The sequence below is a fragment of the Equus caballus genome, chromosome 24, assembly GCF_041296265.1.
Source record: "Equus caballus isolate H_3958 breed thoroughbred chromosome 24, TB-T2T, whole genome shotgun sequence".
Lineage (NCBI taxonomy): Eukaryota > Metazoa > Chordata > Mammalia > Perissodactyla > Equidae > Equus > Equus caballus.
This window is the reverse complement of record NC_091707.1, coordinates 37,176,408-37,193,953: the sequence shown is the minus strand read 5'-3', so window position 1 is coordinate 37,193,953 and position 17,546 is coordinate 37,176,408. Positions and strand designations below refer to the sequence as shown.

General features: G+C 40.9%; 1 protein-coding gene across 42 annotated transcripts in view; it reads right to left on the bottom strand.

Annotated features, from left to right (window-relative positions):
* NRXN3 (neurexin 3) overlaps positions 1-17,546 on the bottom strand; it is a 1,504,430-nt gene that overhangs the window by 502,016 nt on the left and 984,868 nt on the right. For 2 of the 42 annotated variants that reach the window (XM_070250290.1, XM_070250294.1), the window contains exon 1: positions 2,112-2,499. The exons of 37 other annotated variants lie outside the window; for them this stretch is intronic. In XM_070250290.1, the coding sequence (XP_070106391.1) occupies positions 2,112-2,358 (247 nt within the window). In that variant the 5' untranslated portion in view covers positions 2,359-2,499. Of the gene's footprint in view, positions 1-2,111; positions 3,329-17,546 lie in introns of those variants that run through there. 3 more of the 42 variants (XM_023628534.2, XM_070250289.1, XM_023628536.2) reach the window with 3 other exon arrangements.

Genomic DNA, 17,546 nt, shown 5'->3' with positions numbered 1-17,546 from the left:
AGGCCCCAAATCAATGGGATGGGACTTCAGGATTGAAAAAGGATATTGAAGAGTTCAATTCATGAGTTTTCTTATCTTAGCCGTGCCAGACCCTGGAGTTCACTGCACTCCACAGCTCTGGTGGATCTGAGGGCCTTTTCTGGGGTCTCTAGTCATTTACTCACTTTGTTCTCCTTTTCTATCACACCGAATCTTATCAGGTGCAGGTTAATGAGAAACCAGACTGGGAAGCAGTCAAAAAGATTTAGAGAGTACTGAGCAACCGATTCTTGAAGAAATGAAGTAAATAGAGAAGAGCTGTGTTTGACCTGTTTGAGGCTCAAGCCCTTTAGCCCCTTTAGTTGAGGGAGAGACATTGACAGACTTCGGAACCCCGGGGAAGTATCGCTCTGCAAATTCCATCACTCACTAGTTGCTGCGTTTAACTGTTTACATCCTGAACAGAAAACATTGAGACCCTGCCAGCCTATAACCTCTAACTAATGCATAATCTTCATCTCCCTGCTGATCATTTACACTAATTAGCAAAATTTAGCTAATTATTGCTGAGCGCTTCTATGTTTAATTATGCCTATTAGTAATAGTCTGTCTGGCTTCCTCAGTCTCCCACTCCCCTCTTTTTTTTCCCTGCTCTTTACAATTCCACCCCCACACCCAGGTCCTCTCTCCCTTAGGAGCTATCAGTTTCCATTTCAATGAGATTGCTTTCGCTTTTGTGGTGGTTGTGGCTATTTCCTCTCCTAGGATTCTTTTTTAGAAAGCCTATACCAGACCCAGCAGGAATCACAGCGAAAACAGCAACCAGATCGAGATCAAGCATTCCCTCCTTCCCACCACCCCCCTCCACCAACCTTACAAGCTCTGGGCTGCTTGACAACTCCATCAAATAAAATTTAAAGAGAGAGCCAGAGTACGTGCTGGCATTTTCTCAATGTGCTTCCACTTAACACTACAGACAGCAGAGAGCAGAAACCCACGGCCGGGAGGCAATGGGAAGAACTGACGTTCCGAATGGGTTCTGCATGAGAGAGGTCTTCAAAATACAAGCTAGGGCAGGGGACCTCTAGTGTGGGTAACTCGTGCCACCCCCAGAGGGCCGCTCCTGCGGTGCGGCTCTGTGATTCCTACTCTCCTCACCATCAGAATGGAGTTCATAGTAAACAAATAAGGAAGCGCCCTTCTTTAGAACAGTTTACTACAACAAGCTCCTACCTCAGCAGCAGACATCGCTCTTCCAGAGGCAGCCTGATAAGAGATGAACATATTTTTAACAGCCATAGATCTCTTTCTTCAAGACTGTGCAAGGAGGGCTGTTTGGAGCAAAACCTCATCCTTGTATTGTGTGAACAAGCCCAACCGTTCTACCTTTAATTGAAATAATATTTGCATAAATGGAGGAATCAAAATTACTATAAATTACACTTGGGTAAATTATAAATGGACTTTGCCTTATCTTATATATTGCTTCCTCTCTGGTATTTAGCAATATTAGATGTACAGTTTTCGTGATAGCTCCTTTTTCCATCAGACATGTGGACAAATATGAAGCTGCCCAAATGAACAATAATGACCACTGGTTATTAATTATATTTTCTGCCTTCTGACACTCAGCTACTCTCCCTCTCTGACCTTTACCACACAAGCCACTTTACAGCAGCTCAATCAACTTCAGGCTGAAGACCTAAGGATTTCTGCTGTCTGCTATTTCCCGAGGACTAGCTCCCAAACAAGAACAGAGGGACGAAGGGTGAAAGCAAGGTGAATGAATGAATTTCCAAAGTGCAGCACCGGGGACTTATCGGATAAGTTGCCTGTCATCACGGGTGGTGAAGGAGGTGGAAGGTTGCAAAGGGGAGAATGTGGTGTTTGTGCAGCTATGAGTAAGGCATCCGAGGAGAGTAGAATCCATTAGAGAAAACTGGGGGGCAGGAGCAGACAACACTAGCCTTTAAGTGGAAATTGGACATTTTTCTTCCCTCATGCACATGCGATGCTTTCCATTATTTTAAATTCAATTTTTTCTTCTCTTCCCACCCTTGACATTACCTGAAAGGTGAGTGGGTTAAGGAATTGCTATGCCCCATAAAAGGATAAAGAGCAGAGAGACCCACCGTGCCCTCCTCGAAGGGAAACAGGGGAGCGATAGATAGAAATAGGCACTGAGTGGTGCTTGCTGCCATGGAAATGGTGCTCGTGCTGAGAGTGAGACCCCGGCGAGGAAGAGGAGGAGGAGGAGGAAGCTACATTAGAGGAACTCCATACAGAGCTGACGATACATCCCCAGAAGAGGGACCAGATCCCAAGCGTCCAGGCCGGCCGGCGAGGAGGGCTCCGTCTCGCGTGGATTCTCAGGTGCATGGTCGACGCACTGGACCACTACAGATGGGCAGTTTGAATTCCAGCCAGTGAGGAATAATGAAGTTCATGATGCCCAGGGGCCCATCATAGCAGGAGGAAGACTTGCCCGAATTTTGGAAAGAGGGAAGGAATAGGCGCTTTCAAGACAGATGATGAATCAGTTAAAAAAAAAAAAAAAAAAAGGAGAGAGAGAGAGAAAGCAAAAGCCCCTCTTTCCCGGGGCTGAAATTTACGAAGCCAAAGTCCACCCAGGTATAGCAACCCTCCTCGGGAGCCCCGGAATGCCACACATGTCAGGAGAGGCGGCTTCCTCCTGATCTCTAGGCACCTCTGGTCTGATGACTTAACTGCACACTCCGGGAAGCCACACAGAGGAAAGGTGGAAATGAAGGAAGAAGAGGCAGCAGGAGACCCAAGTAGGTTCAGGTTAATTTATCCCAACATCCAAGCTGTTTGAACATTTTTTTTTTTCTTTTCCCACTTCCATGCGATGCAATGCAGAACCGCCAGGCAAAAGGGGGCTGCAGGTGGAAGAGTTCTACGCGTGTTCCTCGGAGTCTCCGCGGAAGGGCGCGGAGGCAGTTAACCCTGCGAGTTCTGGAAGAGCGCCACGGAGCAGCCGCCTGCGTCCTGGGTTTCCCAACTGGATGAAAAAGCAGCAGCAGCAGCAGTAGCCCGAGGAAGAGCGCAAGAAGGACTGGAGGGAAAGAGGAGTGGAGGAGAAACCCAGCGCGGAGCAGTCACCCAAAGCAACGTGGCACCGGGCGGCGGGAGGTGGGCGGGCGATCAAGGAGAGCGCGAGAGGTGGTGCCCGATTCGCGGTGGAGGTGGCCAGGTGGCCGAGGGGCAGGCGGGCGCCTGCAAAGTGCGCGGAACTGGGAGGCACAGGTGAAGTGAAGCGAGGAGTTGGGGAGCCAAATTCACAAATGGGCAAGTCCTATGCAAATCGCGCCCTCCCGAGAGCGAATCCGGGCAGCCCGAGCGCTCTGCCGACGGACTGGCTGGCGCGGGAGGAAGGCGGGGCCCGAGCGCCCCGGAATCCCGGCCCTCCCCATTCAAGTACACGCTCGCTCGTCTACACCCGCGCGAGCCTCCCGCGCGCATCGCCCGCCCTCCTCGCGGACCGCTCCCTCCCAGCCGACTGAGCATTTGGGTGTGAGTCAGACGGACAGATGGACACTGCGCCTTGTTATCACCCTTTCCCTTCTCCTCTCACAGGCTTATTAAGCCAAGCTTGGACGATTAAGGCACCTTTTACAATTTGGGAAGAAAAGTGCGGGCAGCGGCTAAGGCTGAAGTAGCCCCAAATAGAAATAAAAATAAACCCTTGAGTCAGCAGGAGCGCTGGAGCGGCTGCACTCGCGGGGGTGCCACGTGCACGCTCCCCATGCCTGGCGCTCAGCACCGCGCCACCGTGCGCTAGGCGTGTGCCGAGGGGCGAATGGCAAGAACCTGCGTCCTGGTTCCAGAAAGTTAAGGTGGAGAGGTGGCCCGGGACTCCGGAGGGTAAGAGGTTTGGTAACTGGAGGCCCTTGCAGAAGGTTGCTTCCCGTCCCCTGTGGACAGGACGCTCTTGGAATTCAGGACCTAGAGGTTTGCGCCCCCGCTGGCTGTCCTGGTCAAAGAACTTCAGCAGAGGAGAAGGCTGCGTGTGCTGGCGCAAGAGGAGTGGCTGGCCTGTCCCACACTGGCCTCAGTGGCGCTGCCCCGGGTAGGTGAAGCCCCCAGGCCTCCAGGGCACTGGGCACCAAAGAGAGCACAGCTTTTACATCCAGGCTGAAGCTGTAGGGGAGAGCGGGAGCGGCAGGAAGAGGCCTGGCGCGCCTGTCCTGACCATCTGTGACTCCAGGAGAAAGCTGACCCATGGCTCTGCCAAGGAACGGTGACATTCTGGACAAGGCGGCCTCCACACTCCCCACTCCCCTTTCCCTGCACTGCGTGAGGAGCTGGAGGCACAAGCCCACAGGTAGCCCTCCTAAACCCAGGGGCCTTGCTAGCTTTGACTCCCTCCTTCCTACTCACCTTGGTTAAAAAATCACATAACACATTTGTTTGGTCGAGTGGGGCAGAGGGAATAATAAACTTGCTGGTTAAATCATATCATATATACTATATGGCACTTGCTGGTTAAATCATATATATATTGTATTTAGGTGGCATTTCTTTTTAAAAAAGGAATTTATAGTACCTATTATACTCCTGCTCTCAATGAATATTTGAAACCCCCTAAGTGAGGATAAACAACAGGGATTAAGACAGTTCTATTCATCCTTGGGACACCCCAGGGAGTTGTCAAGGAAGTTAGCATTAGATGTCTTTCTAACTGATAAAGATACAAAACCTATGGATGATTTGTCTTCAAGGTCAAACAGCAAGTCCGTTTCAGAATTTATGGTGCTCACTTGGTATTCTGGTTCTGAAATCAGTGTTCTCCTAAAGGTCCATGCTGCCTGTGGTAAATGGGGACAGTCATCCCAGCTGCTCTGGCTCTCAGCTGTAAAGGTGATCCACGATCCGTGCCCTCTGAGGGAGGTGGCCCTCATTCAAGGTCTTCCATGCCCCTGGGTGGCAGCCCATGAACACACTGTCTTAAACTAGCAACAGGCACTCAGGAACACCACAACAAGCAAGGTGGGTGGTTTACGGAGACTCAATTCAAACCCCAGTTTCCTCCTCTGTTAAGTGTGGATAATGCCTTCCCTCATGAGGTTCTTGAGAGTTTTAAATGAGATAATGTATATACACAGCATCTGGCATAGCACCTGGCAAAGACTGGTAGTACTCTTTGTTCAATAGAAAACTAAGCTAAAACTCCAAGAAGGTTAAGTTCATGTTTAGGGTCTTATTATTAGTAGAAAAGCCAGACAAAAAAATTTAATATCATAAGCATCCTCCCTTAAGGTAGATAGATGATAACTCCCATTCAATCCAACTATACCTTGATTTACTGCTCCAGATGGATTCCTACTGCATTTTGAACTTAATCTAACTCTGTATCATGTCCTTAAGGGGACCTAGACCTGGCTTATGCCTAATTCTCCAACTCCATCTTCTGTCAGATGACGCCTTACTCATATAATCCAGTCTCCCAGACTGTCTTTCTGCTCTTTGAATGTGCCAAGTTCTTTCCCAAACCAAAGCCTTTATACTTGCTGGCCCTTCTTGTCTGGAAGACTTTCCTCAAGATTTTCCTGTGATTGGTTCATTTTAGATGTCATCTCCTCAAAGGCCCTCTCTGGCCCACATCTAAAGTTAGCCACCATCACCCCTGAAAGCCACTTTATCCCATTACCTTGTTCTATTTCCTTCAGAGCACTCTCCACTTTCCAAAATTATTTTATTTTATTATTATTCGTTCATAGCCTAGCTCCTTTAAAAAGATGGTAAGCTCCCCGAAGGCTAAGCCTTTGTCTTGTTCTCCTCTATATCCTGTGTGGGAAAGAGTGAATAGCACATAGTAGGAGCTCAGTAAATGTTTGCTGAATGATTGAATCCAATGAATCAATCGACAATCTCATATTCACATGGTCTTATACCATTAGTTTCACTAGTGCATTTATCTGGCTTTAGTGACATTGATCCCTAGAGACACATATTTCCAGAGTTGATGAGTTGACCACCTATCCACTGAACATTTTTCTTTTCTAAATTGGCACTGAGTGTTAGAGACTGGTTTTGACTTCATCCCAAGGAAATATGGGAAGCTTAGCTGGACGTTCCAATTAATTCTCTGCTAGGCAACAAAGTGAAAATAAATCCTAATGTGGCACAAAATCTAGAAATGCCACTGGTGCATCACAGCTGAAACTATTCATTTTACTTGTCATACTTATAATTTATTTATCTACTTTTTGCAAAATGTCAAAAGAGGTAGCTGTGAATTCAGGTAAGGCTGATTCCATTTGGGGACCCAGTTGAATATTGAGAAGACTTATGAGAGGACAAATGCAAGACTGGCTTATTTTTCTTCTTCCACCACAAAGAGGGAACCCACAATCATCCTGATAAAACGTGTGTCCTCCAGTTTAACACATCGTTGATTTTTTTTGCTTGCTTTCTATCCCTCCTGTCTCTTCCTCTAGTGAACACATTCCTACTTAGACTTCTTTTCTAATTCCCATTCTTCTCAGTTCTATTAGAGTTTATATTAGGCTGACATAGTAAATATACTTTTTTAGATTTTTCAATCTAAAAAATACCTGCCTGCAGCTAGAGTTCCGGCTGAAGGATTCAACACCACCTATACTACCACCAAAAGCTCCCCTCTTTCCTCGTGAGTTGTTTCCTCTAGTGGGTCTCTGGAGTGAGAGCACTTGGGAATGGAGTGTACAGCTACAGAATGAAGATGAGAGTCCGCTTTTAAGACAGAAAAGAAGAGAAATAGATTTAGAAACGTTATGCTCACCAGATTTAAAGTTGAAAAGTATAAATAATTTCACAGGAACAACCACGCTTAGCTCTACTTGGATAAACCCCCACAGAATCCTAACCAGACTTTTTGGAAGCTTAAGTTTCTGAATGGAATGTAGTTTAAAAAAAAAAACAAAAAAAAAACCCTGTAGCTGGAATTGGCTGGTTAATCACTGGGTTTCTGTGTTATTTCAGACTTCGGACTTGGGCATGATAGACTCCCTCCCCTGCTTTTTTAATCTTCCCGCTCCGCTCCACCTTCCAGGAGACTGTCCCAAGGTAAAGTATGAGAGTCCTTACCCATCTGACTCTCTTTGTCTTGGTTTGGTCTGTACCTTGGCTAGAAAGTAGTCTGGGGAATCTTTTGGCTTCTAAAATAAACCTCGTGGCAGTCGTTAAGTGTGTCAGGTGCCAGGAACCTGATGCAAAGTTGCCCTGTTGGTCTCTCACAATTCATTTTGCGTCTGCACATGTCTCTTCTCAGTTGCATAGACCCTGACTTTCCCCACTTCGCTGTCACCAGAAGACCTATGATGTTGTTTGTTTTAGGCACACCTAATATGATTGCACAGACACAGAAAGCACCAGAGATTTAGGTGAGGGTCCTCTTTTTCCAAACGTGAAGAGTAGAAGTCCTTACTTTCTCTCTCTACACAGAGTTCCAAAAGGTAAGTTTAGGGGGAGGAAAAGTAAAAACAAAAACAACAACAACTAAATTCTCATAGTGTGAAATGAAATAAAAGTCCTGAAAAAATACAGGTGACTGTTAACAGGGCTGTAAATATATCCAAGGGTTCCAGTGACGCCATAAAACAGCCGAACTTTGCTTTATTTTATGTCAGTAGATTTATTTATAGCCACATAATTCATCCTTCTGCTTATTTATTTAAGAAAGCCATCCTGCAAAAAAGCAGATTTTGATTATATTTTCCATTTGAGGGTATAAAAGAGAAGCTTTATTCTTTTAAGCATCACTCCTACATGTATTTGATTTAAATGAAAATAGACAATGGCATCCTTGTGTGATTTTGTGAGTTTAGAGAGTGTAAATATGGCTTCTGTTCTTTTAACTTACCCTTCTTATAAAAATCTATAGTTATTCTCTTGTCCTCCTTGTGGCTGAAATGGGGATATCAGGAGTTTGGATGTTGAGAAAAATCTCTCTAGGAAATTTTCCAAATCTCTTGAGTTTGATCAATGGCTCTGGGATATCTACTTCATTAGAATATCACACATTTCTTCAAGGATAAGAAAAATACGAAATGTTGCTGTTAACCTTAGCCGGCTTCCTTTGAAGTCTAAGTGAAATTATTTTATCACGGAAGCAAATTTTCTTTTTACTCAAGGACAGGATTCAATTAGTTCCTTTAGAGAGATTTGGGCATCTAAACCCCTGCTAGTCTTCACTACATTGGATATCAGGGATCTAAACTTCCCATCCAGTCTTTATCCAGTTTTGAGAACACAAAGTGAATTATTGTTATCCAATAATAGAAGTAATAATATCATTTGTATGCTTATAGGATAATTATCAAACCAAAGGTTTAGAGGATACTTTTAGGATGCATACCTATTGAGATTTTGGGTTCTGGTGCTCCACTGCCTCGGTTCAAATCCTGACTCTCCTTGTCAGCTGCTGTGAAAATGTTGATAAGACACTTACTCTCTTTGTATCTCAGCTTCTCCATTTGTAAAATGGGAGCAATCATACTATCTAGCTAATAGGTTTGTTGTGAGGATTTAGAAAGTTAATATATGTAAAGTGTGTATAAAACGTGTATGGCACACATATAATAACTATTATTATTATTACAATTCTCTTCTTCTCCTTGATGACTCCTTGAAAGATGACTCCTTGAAAGTTATCTCTGCAGATAATTTTCTCTTCTTGTTGATACAAATCTCCAGATGAATGAGTAAACAATTCCAATATATAGAATGGAAAGTCACACTCCTGCATTACCTGACTCACTGGATTCTCTTTGCCCTTTTTTGTTGTTGTCGTTGGTGAGAAAGATTGGCCCCGAGCTAACACCTGTTGCCAATCTTCCTCTTTTTGCTTGAGGACGATTGTCCCTGAGCTGACATCTGTGCCAGTCTTCTTCTATTTTGTATGTGGGATGCCACCACAGCATAGCTTGATGGTGTGTAGGTCCATGCCCAGGATTGAAACCCACAAACCTTGGGCCACTGAAGTGGACCATGCAAGCTTAACCACTTCGCCACCAAGCTGGCACCTCTTTGCCCATATTTTGCAGAAAGAGGAGCAGCTTAATTACATCCTTCTCAAAAATATCCTCCAAGCCAACTCCAAAACAATAAAGCTCACCATGGTCCCAGTTTTATAAATAGTTTTCCAGTATAGGGTGGAACTCACACCATCTCAGTCTTCTTTGGGATCCGGAAGGGCTCTCTGGCTACAACTCTTTCCCATCTCTTTATTTTCTTACTTTCTTCTCTCTAAAATGGTAAATTCTAATTATTTAGTCTTCCCCTTAAAACACATGCCTTCTAAATATTTTGATAATTTCCATTGGATTTATTTAGTATTTCCTTATTATTCACCAATTTTTTTTTAAAAAAAAGTTATTGTGAATGTGTCTGTGAACTAGGTTCTACTCAGTATAGGAAGAAACCATTTAGTTTGGTGCATCAATTCATCTACTTCATGAACATTAAATTTATGCTAGCTATGGGCAAGGCACCAGGTGAATTCCAGGAGACTCAGGGATGAAAAAGAGAAGGTTTAAGGCCTTAAGAAGTATATAATCTAGCAGGGAAAAAAAAATCAAAAACAAATGAATCAAACCATAAACTCCATTGATAGATACATCTTCCCAAATACAATGTCAGTGCTAAAATAAAGGTATAAACAAAATTTTAAAAGAGTAGAGAATGGGCTTGATTTGCTGTAGGGAGAAGAGGGACTGATAGAAGGGATTCACAAACAAGGTGACATGTGAACTGAAGGTCAAAGGACTAGACTTCAAATCCTGTTTGACTAGTTACTGGCTGTGTGACCTTGAGCAAGTTACTTTAAACTCACTGAGCCTGTTTCCTCAATAGTGTAATTATGAGTAATCCCTATCTCAAAGGATTGTTTTGGGGGTTAAACAAGAAGATATATTTGCAAAGAGCATTGTAAGTGTTCAGGTTCAGTATTATCATGAAACTGACCTTGAATGATTTCAAATAGGCAGAGAAAGGAGAATGTAAAGGAGATTATCAGTGTGGGCTGGGATTATCCACAGAGGACTTCCTCAAGGAGGCAAACTTTAAGCTTAGCTTTCTCTTATCATTTAGATTGTAAAGCCTGAGAATCTCAGGAAGAGGTCAACTTTTTCTTTCAACTCAAAAAAAACAGGTGTTTCATGGGATAAGGAAAGGCAATGAAAGTAAAGGAAAGGGAGAGAGGGGAAGAGAAAGGGGATAGGAAAAGAGAAGAGGGAGAGGAAGGGAGGAGAGGAGATTCATATGGTGAAAGCTACATTCTCTATCTCTAATGACAGAGTTGCCATCTTGAAGATGTCAAACATCGTATAACTAAAAAAGTTAAATTGCAGCATAGCTAGGAGTTTTCCTTTGTTCAATTTCTCCCATGTAGCTACTTTTCAGATACTGAAATACTCATTGGATCCAAATCATAAGACTATCATTTAATTCTTGAACATCATGGTTCAAGCATCCATCTTATTCAAGTGTCTATCTCACAATTCCATGAAAAGTAAATCTTCTAAGATACAGGGACAGAGATCTAAAATAACTGCCACTTTCCCCTTGATACTGTGTAGTCTTAACTCCACTTAACAGAAAAATCTTGGAGGGGAATGAGATGAATGTTCCCCGAACAGATGATACAAAGTATTGCCTAAGCAGCTCCACAAATGTTTGCAATATGGGTAATAAGAGGGCATTTGTCAGTGGTACTGAGGACTTAGCTCTTTCCAAAACTGATGGTGAGGTCAGGGGGGTACTCAAATGTAAGCTTATGTCAGAGGAGGAGGAACAGGCTATTTTTGAAATAGATGAAACAGAGATAATATTTTGGCATTGATGATATCTGTGTCTTCAAAATCTACCGTTTGCAATCTGGACAGGCAGAATTCGTTCTTCTTTCCTATCTTCTGTTAACACTTGTCATATTCTGTTATTATCTTTAGGCTTATATCTAGGTCTGCTAAATTATTTATAGGGGAATCATATAAGGAAACCAAGGCCTGGTCTTAGGGCCAAACAGCTTATGTTCTAGGGCCAGACAGCTTAAGTTCAAATCCCTGCTCTATTATTCACTAGCTGTGTGACCTTGGGCAAGGTACCTAGCTTCTGAAAACCTGTTTTCTCATCAGTAAAATGGACATATTCCTTATCTCAAACTTTGCACAGTCCAGGCCAATATGAAACATTCAATGGATGTTTGTGGAATAGTACTGAGATACATTTAATTACTGTAGGAGAGAACATTTCTTCTGCATTAAAAGAAAAAAACAACTCCAAAATATGCAGGCATCTCATTATAAAGAACTTTTCAACATTTGGAGCCATTACAATATTGGAAGGGATGCCTTTCAAAGGCAGTGAGCTCTCCATCACAGGAAATGTTCAAATGGTAGATGTCTTTTAGGGACTCTGAAGTTGCTGTCGTTGCAGTAAGTAAGAGGATAGAATATATATAACCTCTAAGTTCTTTTTCAAATTTATATACAATACTGATTAAATTTTCTTTTTAAAATTTTCTTTGCCCTTTACTTCTGTACTTACATAAATGTGATCTCTTGGCCTTGTTTTGAGGCTCAAACCTAATTCCTAGATGCTGCAAAAATTATAGCATACCACTGTTTATTAAAAACTCATACATTGAGGTGAGAAATCTTAGACTTCTGTGAAATGAATCCAATATTGTTGCACTAGAATTTCATTTTTTATTATTGCATGCAGTACAAGTTGTCTCTAGACACATTAGCAATTTTATGTTTCTATTTTAAATACCAAAATTTTTTTCCTACTAGCAACACCTACACAGCTGCTGTTCCTGTGATCTAGGAGGGCACTTCTCATTGGGGAAGAGCACATTGCTATGGAAAGAGTATGCTAACTTGTTCACCCTATTGTCCTTTACCTCCCAGCAGGGAATCCTGGTGGACTAACCATAAAAATAAAATAAAGTAAAATAAAAAACTGAATCCCCTTAAATAAAGACAAGTATCTTGAAAATCCTAGGACAAAAAGCAGAACTACTGTGTTCTCTCTAATCAAGGCAAGGCCATTCCTCCTCAGCAGCTGTTATGGACAAGAAAAAGAGAGTTAGGTATTCAGGAGTCACCTAAGAAAGTTGGAGAAATTGAGATACAGAGAGAGAGAGATTTGTTTAATATCATATAGCATTTCAATGTCAGAATAAGGTAGGATATTCCTCCAGAATATTACTCTAAAGTGAGGAATGCATGGCTCCTACAGCAGCATCAAGATAAAGTAAGCTTATAGAAAAATAGTAATCCAGCAAGAAGATAATCCACCATAAGAAAGCTAATTAGACACAACAATGGGAGAATAAGTAATCCAAGAATGTGAGACTACAGAACAGTCTGAAAGAAACTGACAAATAAATATGGTTGAAATAATTAAATTAAAAATGATAGAAACCACAGAGGGGGAAAAAGGTTATTATGGTAATAGGCAGATTTAAGAAAGAACTAAAATCTTTTGGAAATGCAACGCAGTCAATGAAATTTAAAAAAAAAATCAATGGATGGATTATGTAGATGTAGCTGAAGAGAGAATTAATGAACTGGAAGAAAGAACTGAGGAAACTGCCCAAAGTGTAACACAGAGAGAAAAAGATATCTAAAAAATATAAGAGATTAAAAGTCATGAAAGATAAAATGAAAAGTCTAACATATATCTTAGAAATTCTAGAAGGGGAAAGGAGAAAATGGGAGAAAGGGCAATATTCTAAAAGATAATGGCTGGGAAGTTTTCAGATTTAAGTAATATGAATTCTTATATTAAAGGATCCTAAACAGGAAAAATAAAATAGCCACAACTTGGTTCATCATAGTGAAACCAAAGAACACCAAAACTAAGATAACAATCTTAAAATCAACAGACTTTTAAGTAGAGCAAACAAGACAATGAATAAATAGCTTTGTGTTGAAAGAAAATGCCTGTCAATCTAGATTTATTTGTCTACCCAAATTGGTTAAAAGTGGAGGCAAACCTAAGATGTTTTCAGGTAAAGGAAGTTTCAGAAAGCTTTCCACTCACAGACTATCACTGGCAAAACCACTAAAGGATGGACTTCAATATGAACAAAATGATCCCAGAGGAAAAAAGTGGTATTCAAGAGGCAAAGGTAAGTAAAAGGAACTGCTATGATATGGCTAAATCTAAGTAAGCATTGTGTCACTACTACTACCACCACCACCACTACCACCTTGTTTGTGGTGGCTTTAAAAGAAGAATAATAAGCAACATTTTCTTAATGCTTATAAGCTAGGTAGTATTATTGTCCCTATTTTACAACTGATTAAAAGGAGGCACAAATTGTGACTTGCTCATACTCACATAGCTAGTAGATGGTAGAGCCAGGATTTGAACCCAAGTCACCTATCTACTTAATCTGTTGTCTAAATCACTTTAGTATTCTGTTGCTAAATGCTATACAAGTGAGGTGTGCAACTTCCAAGTCACACCTTAAAAGGCTGATGCTTGCATTCTACTTCCTCTTTGTCCCTTTTATGGAATGCAGATGTGGAGATGAGCTAACTTCATCCATGTGAATGAAGACATTAGTGTATCTGTTTTATTTGGTTAGTATTTGCCAGGTATATTAATTAAGATATTGATTTGGCTGTTTTTAACTGAGACTACATAAATATGTTTAAACAATACAGAAGTTTCCTTTCTCTCACACAGAAAAGCCTGAACTGGTAGGTGTCCCAAGGCAGAGCAACAAGAGGAAAGCAACCTGGGGCCATGGATGACCTAGAGAAGCATAACTACCATACCCTCAAGTCAGTGTTATAACTAATACACTTGGCAAATGTTAGCCAAATGAAAACAGATTTGGAAATAGCATTTTCAGACAAAATAGACTTTATTGCCAAAAACATCATTACATCCTGAGAAAAACAATTAACCTGGGAGATATAACAATCCTGAATCTGTATGCACCTAATAACATAGCATCAAAATATATAAAGCACATATTAATAGACTGAAGAAAAGAGAGAAATTTGTGATCAAAAACCCCACGAGGGGCCAGCCCAGTGGCTTCAGCGACCTGGGGTTTGCCAGTTTGGATCCTGGGTACAGACCTACACACTGCTTATCAAGCCATGCTGTGGAAGGCGTCCCACATATAAAATAGAGGAAGATGGGCACGAATGTTAGCTCAGGGCTAATCTTCCTCAGAAAAAAAAAAAATCACCAAAATGTATGGTCCATGCGGGTAGATATTTTTGTTTGTTTTGATCACTGCTGATTCTCTAGGGCATACAACAATGCTTGGCACATGTTAAGAGCTTAATAACTATCTGTTGAATAAATTTACATTTTCATGTTAAAACTTATAGGATAAGCTAGAAAAAAGTAGGAAGGCTATAGATAGTTTAAAAAGCATAATTAACAGACCAGAAAAGATGGACATATCTGCAACCCTGATTAGAATAATTAGAGAATCCCATTCTTTTGAAACATATGAAACATAATGCAAAAAGTAGTCATGTATTAGAATCATAAAGAAATACTGAAGAATCAATAATTGCATTCCATATTTTCTGTCCACAATGTAATAACAGTCTAAATCAATTATAAAAAAATATAATATTTGTGATGGAAAAAATTAAATGATCTCTCATTTTATCAATTAAATGACATGCTATCTTTCTCCTAAATATAAATTCATGTATGTGCTTAGAAAATAATTCTCTATTCTTAATTATCACTTTCTGTATATAATGGAGTGATGCTTTCAGAAAGAGACCTATGATCAAATTCTTTTCTCTAATTCTATCCTTTTTTTTTTAATAACAATACTCATAACAAGTTACCCAGGATACATGTCAAAATGCTTGCTCTGTAATGAAATAAAACAAATGACATACAAATGATTGTCTCAGAGTGTTGGCTATTAGATAATAATTGATACATCCCTTGTGCTCTGGTAGGCAGAAAAAATGACATTTGGATCAACAACAGAGCACATATAAAATGGTAGTCCCATATGATTAGTACCATATAGCCTAGGTGTGTAGTAGGCTATGCCATCTAGTTGTGTGTAAGTGCACTCTATGGTGGTCCCACAACGATGAAATCAGCTAACAATGCATTTCTCAGAACATATCTCTATCTTTAAGTGACACATGATTGTAAACAACTTTCAATTATATATATTAGAATTAAATGACACCTGAAACATTTGCATTAGATGTTGATATTTATTACATAACACTTGGGCAATTTACACTTTAGAGATTAAAAATAGTTTGTGTTCACTATCTCAAAATGGGAAAGTCAACCTAGGGTTACATTAAATTAGTGCATAATCCACAATATAGTCCATATTCAGATAACTTGTAGCCATTCATAAAATTATTGAAGTCTTAGGAAATATGAATAAATAAGTTTATTGCCTGTGTTCCTGTCACAAACGACCACCATGCTCTTTATCTCAGACAGTTGTCTGTTCATCAGAGTAAGTCCTCCAAACATTTACATCATTCTTGTTACTATTTTATGAATAGAGAAAATGTTCATTTCCTATAAGTGCCAATCTTTACTCCCAAAACCAGGAATCCAGACAGAATCAATCATGATTTTAAAAAGTACTGCCAACAGGGGACTGGCCCAGTGGTGTAGGGTTTAAGTTCACAAGCTTTGCTTCAGCGGCCAAGGGTTCACAGGTTCGGATCCTGGGTGCAGACCTGCACACCACTCATCAAGCCATACTATGGCAGCATCCCACATATAAAGTAGAGGTAGATTGGCGTAGATTTTAGCTCAAGGACAGTCTTCCTCAAGCAAAAAGAGGAAAATAGGCAACAGATGTTAGCTATCCATGAGGGCCAATCTTCCTCACTAAAAAAAAAAAGGTACTCCCCATGGAGCCATCCCTGTGGCGTAGTGGTTAACTTCGCTTCGTTCTGCTTTGGCAGCCCAGGTTCACAGGTTCAGATCCCAGGTGCAGACCTATACCACTCATAAGCCACGCTGTGGCAGTGACCCAGATATAAAGTAGAGAAAGATTGGCACAGATGTTCACTCAGAGCTAAGTTTCCTCAACAAAAAATAAGTAAATTAATTAAAAAGTACTGCCCAATCTGGAAACTAAATGCCAGGAAAATGCATCTGATGCTCTCTGACTTTTGATCCTCTCTCAGCGAAAATCCTGGAAACAATATTGCAAGAGGAAACTTTGATATGAGCAATACTATCAGTAACAATGATGAGCATGGAGCTTATTTTTAAGCTATAAAAGAAAGAGAAAGAAGACAAAAAGCATGTATATATAACTTGGAGCCAAAGGTGATCAGAAGGATTTTGAAAAGCTACACTAAAAGAAAGACAATATTTTTGCCCCTTTAAACCAAGTTTCAAACTAATTAAGAAGGAACTCTATTATGTATGATTTCTAATGGCTTAATATGGTGTGTTTGAGAGATGTATCGTCATCCTATATTACAAATGAAAATATCTGGATTTTAATTCTTGGCTCTAACGGTAATTGCCAGACATTAGACAATTCACTTAACCATAGACTATCTCAAATAGTTTCTTAGGTTTTCTTTTAATTTAAATTTTTATAATAGAAACTGAGGCTAACAGGCTGCCTACTTTGGAATAATAATATCTGCTGGCATGCTTGTACCTACTATTTATTTCCCCTGTTGTACTTCTCTCCTGCCTGGCTTGGCCAACCACCCACCTGTCAATTTCAAGCAAATGACTGTAGATGACAAAGTATGTACTGCGTATTGCCTAGGAATCAAGAAGAGAATTCATGAGGGAGGGATGGTAGGAGAGGGATGGGAAGGCAGAAGTCTTCAATAGCATATATCTTAGCCCAATTCAAGCACAGAGTGTGCCATTTCACCCAAGGGAGTGTGCCTGTGTGGGAGTAAAGCATCACAGAGGGAGCCATTGTGTTTGATAGATACAATTTCCTAAAATGTATACCTTGTTGGTATACAGAAGATGAACAGAGAAAGGACGGTTGGAAAGAGAAAAGGACAAAACGACAGTAGGCTATTGGGTGGTGCTGAATATACTCGGAGGGTCTGTAACACCACTAACAGAGTTGACTCATTACTAAATAAATTAAACAGCCATAGAGTCACGGTAAAGCTTTAGGAATAACAACATCCAGTAATTTCTGAATTCTCTTCTCCTTGAATGTCTCTCTTATTTAGGTCCTGCTGGGACCAGGGGAGTTGGGGGTGGGGTGTTAGGTGGTTATTGCTTTGGGAATTACTCAGCGAATGGTGGTTACTAAATGTGGCACTGGGGGAGCAATAATACATTTTAAAAACTACAAGAAACTCTTGACCTTTTCTCCTCAGCCCCCGCTCTCCCACTACAGTTAAAGGAAATTTAGGAATAGCAGAAATAGCAACCCCCAACGGCCCCTACCCCCACTTACCAGATGTGACAGACACTTTTGGTTGCTTTGATTTACGTCATACACAGTTGATTACATGCATGGCCCAAAGGAAAACAAAAACTAAAAATACTTATAGGTTATTGTAAATTTTTCTGCCTTAATTCATTCCCTCCCAGTACTT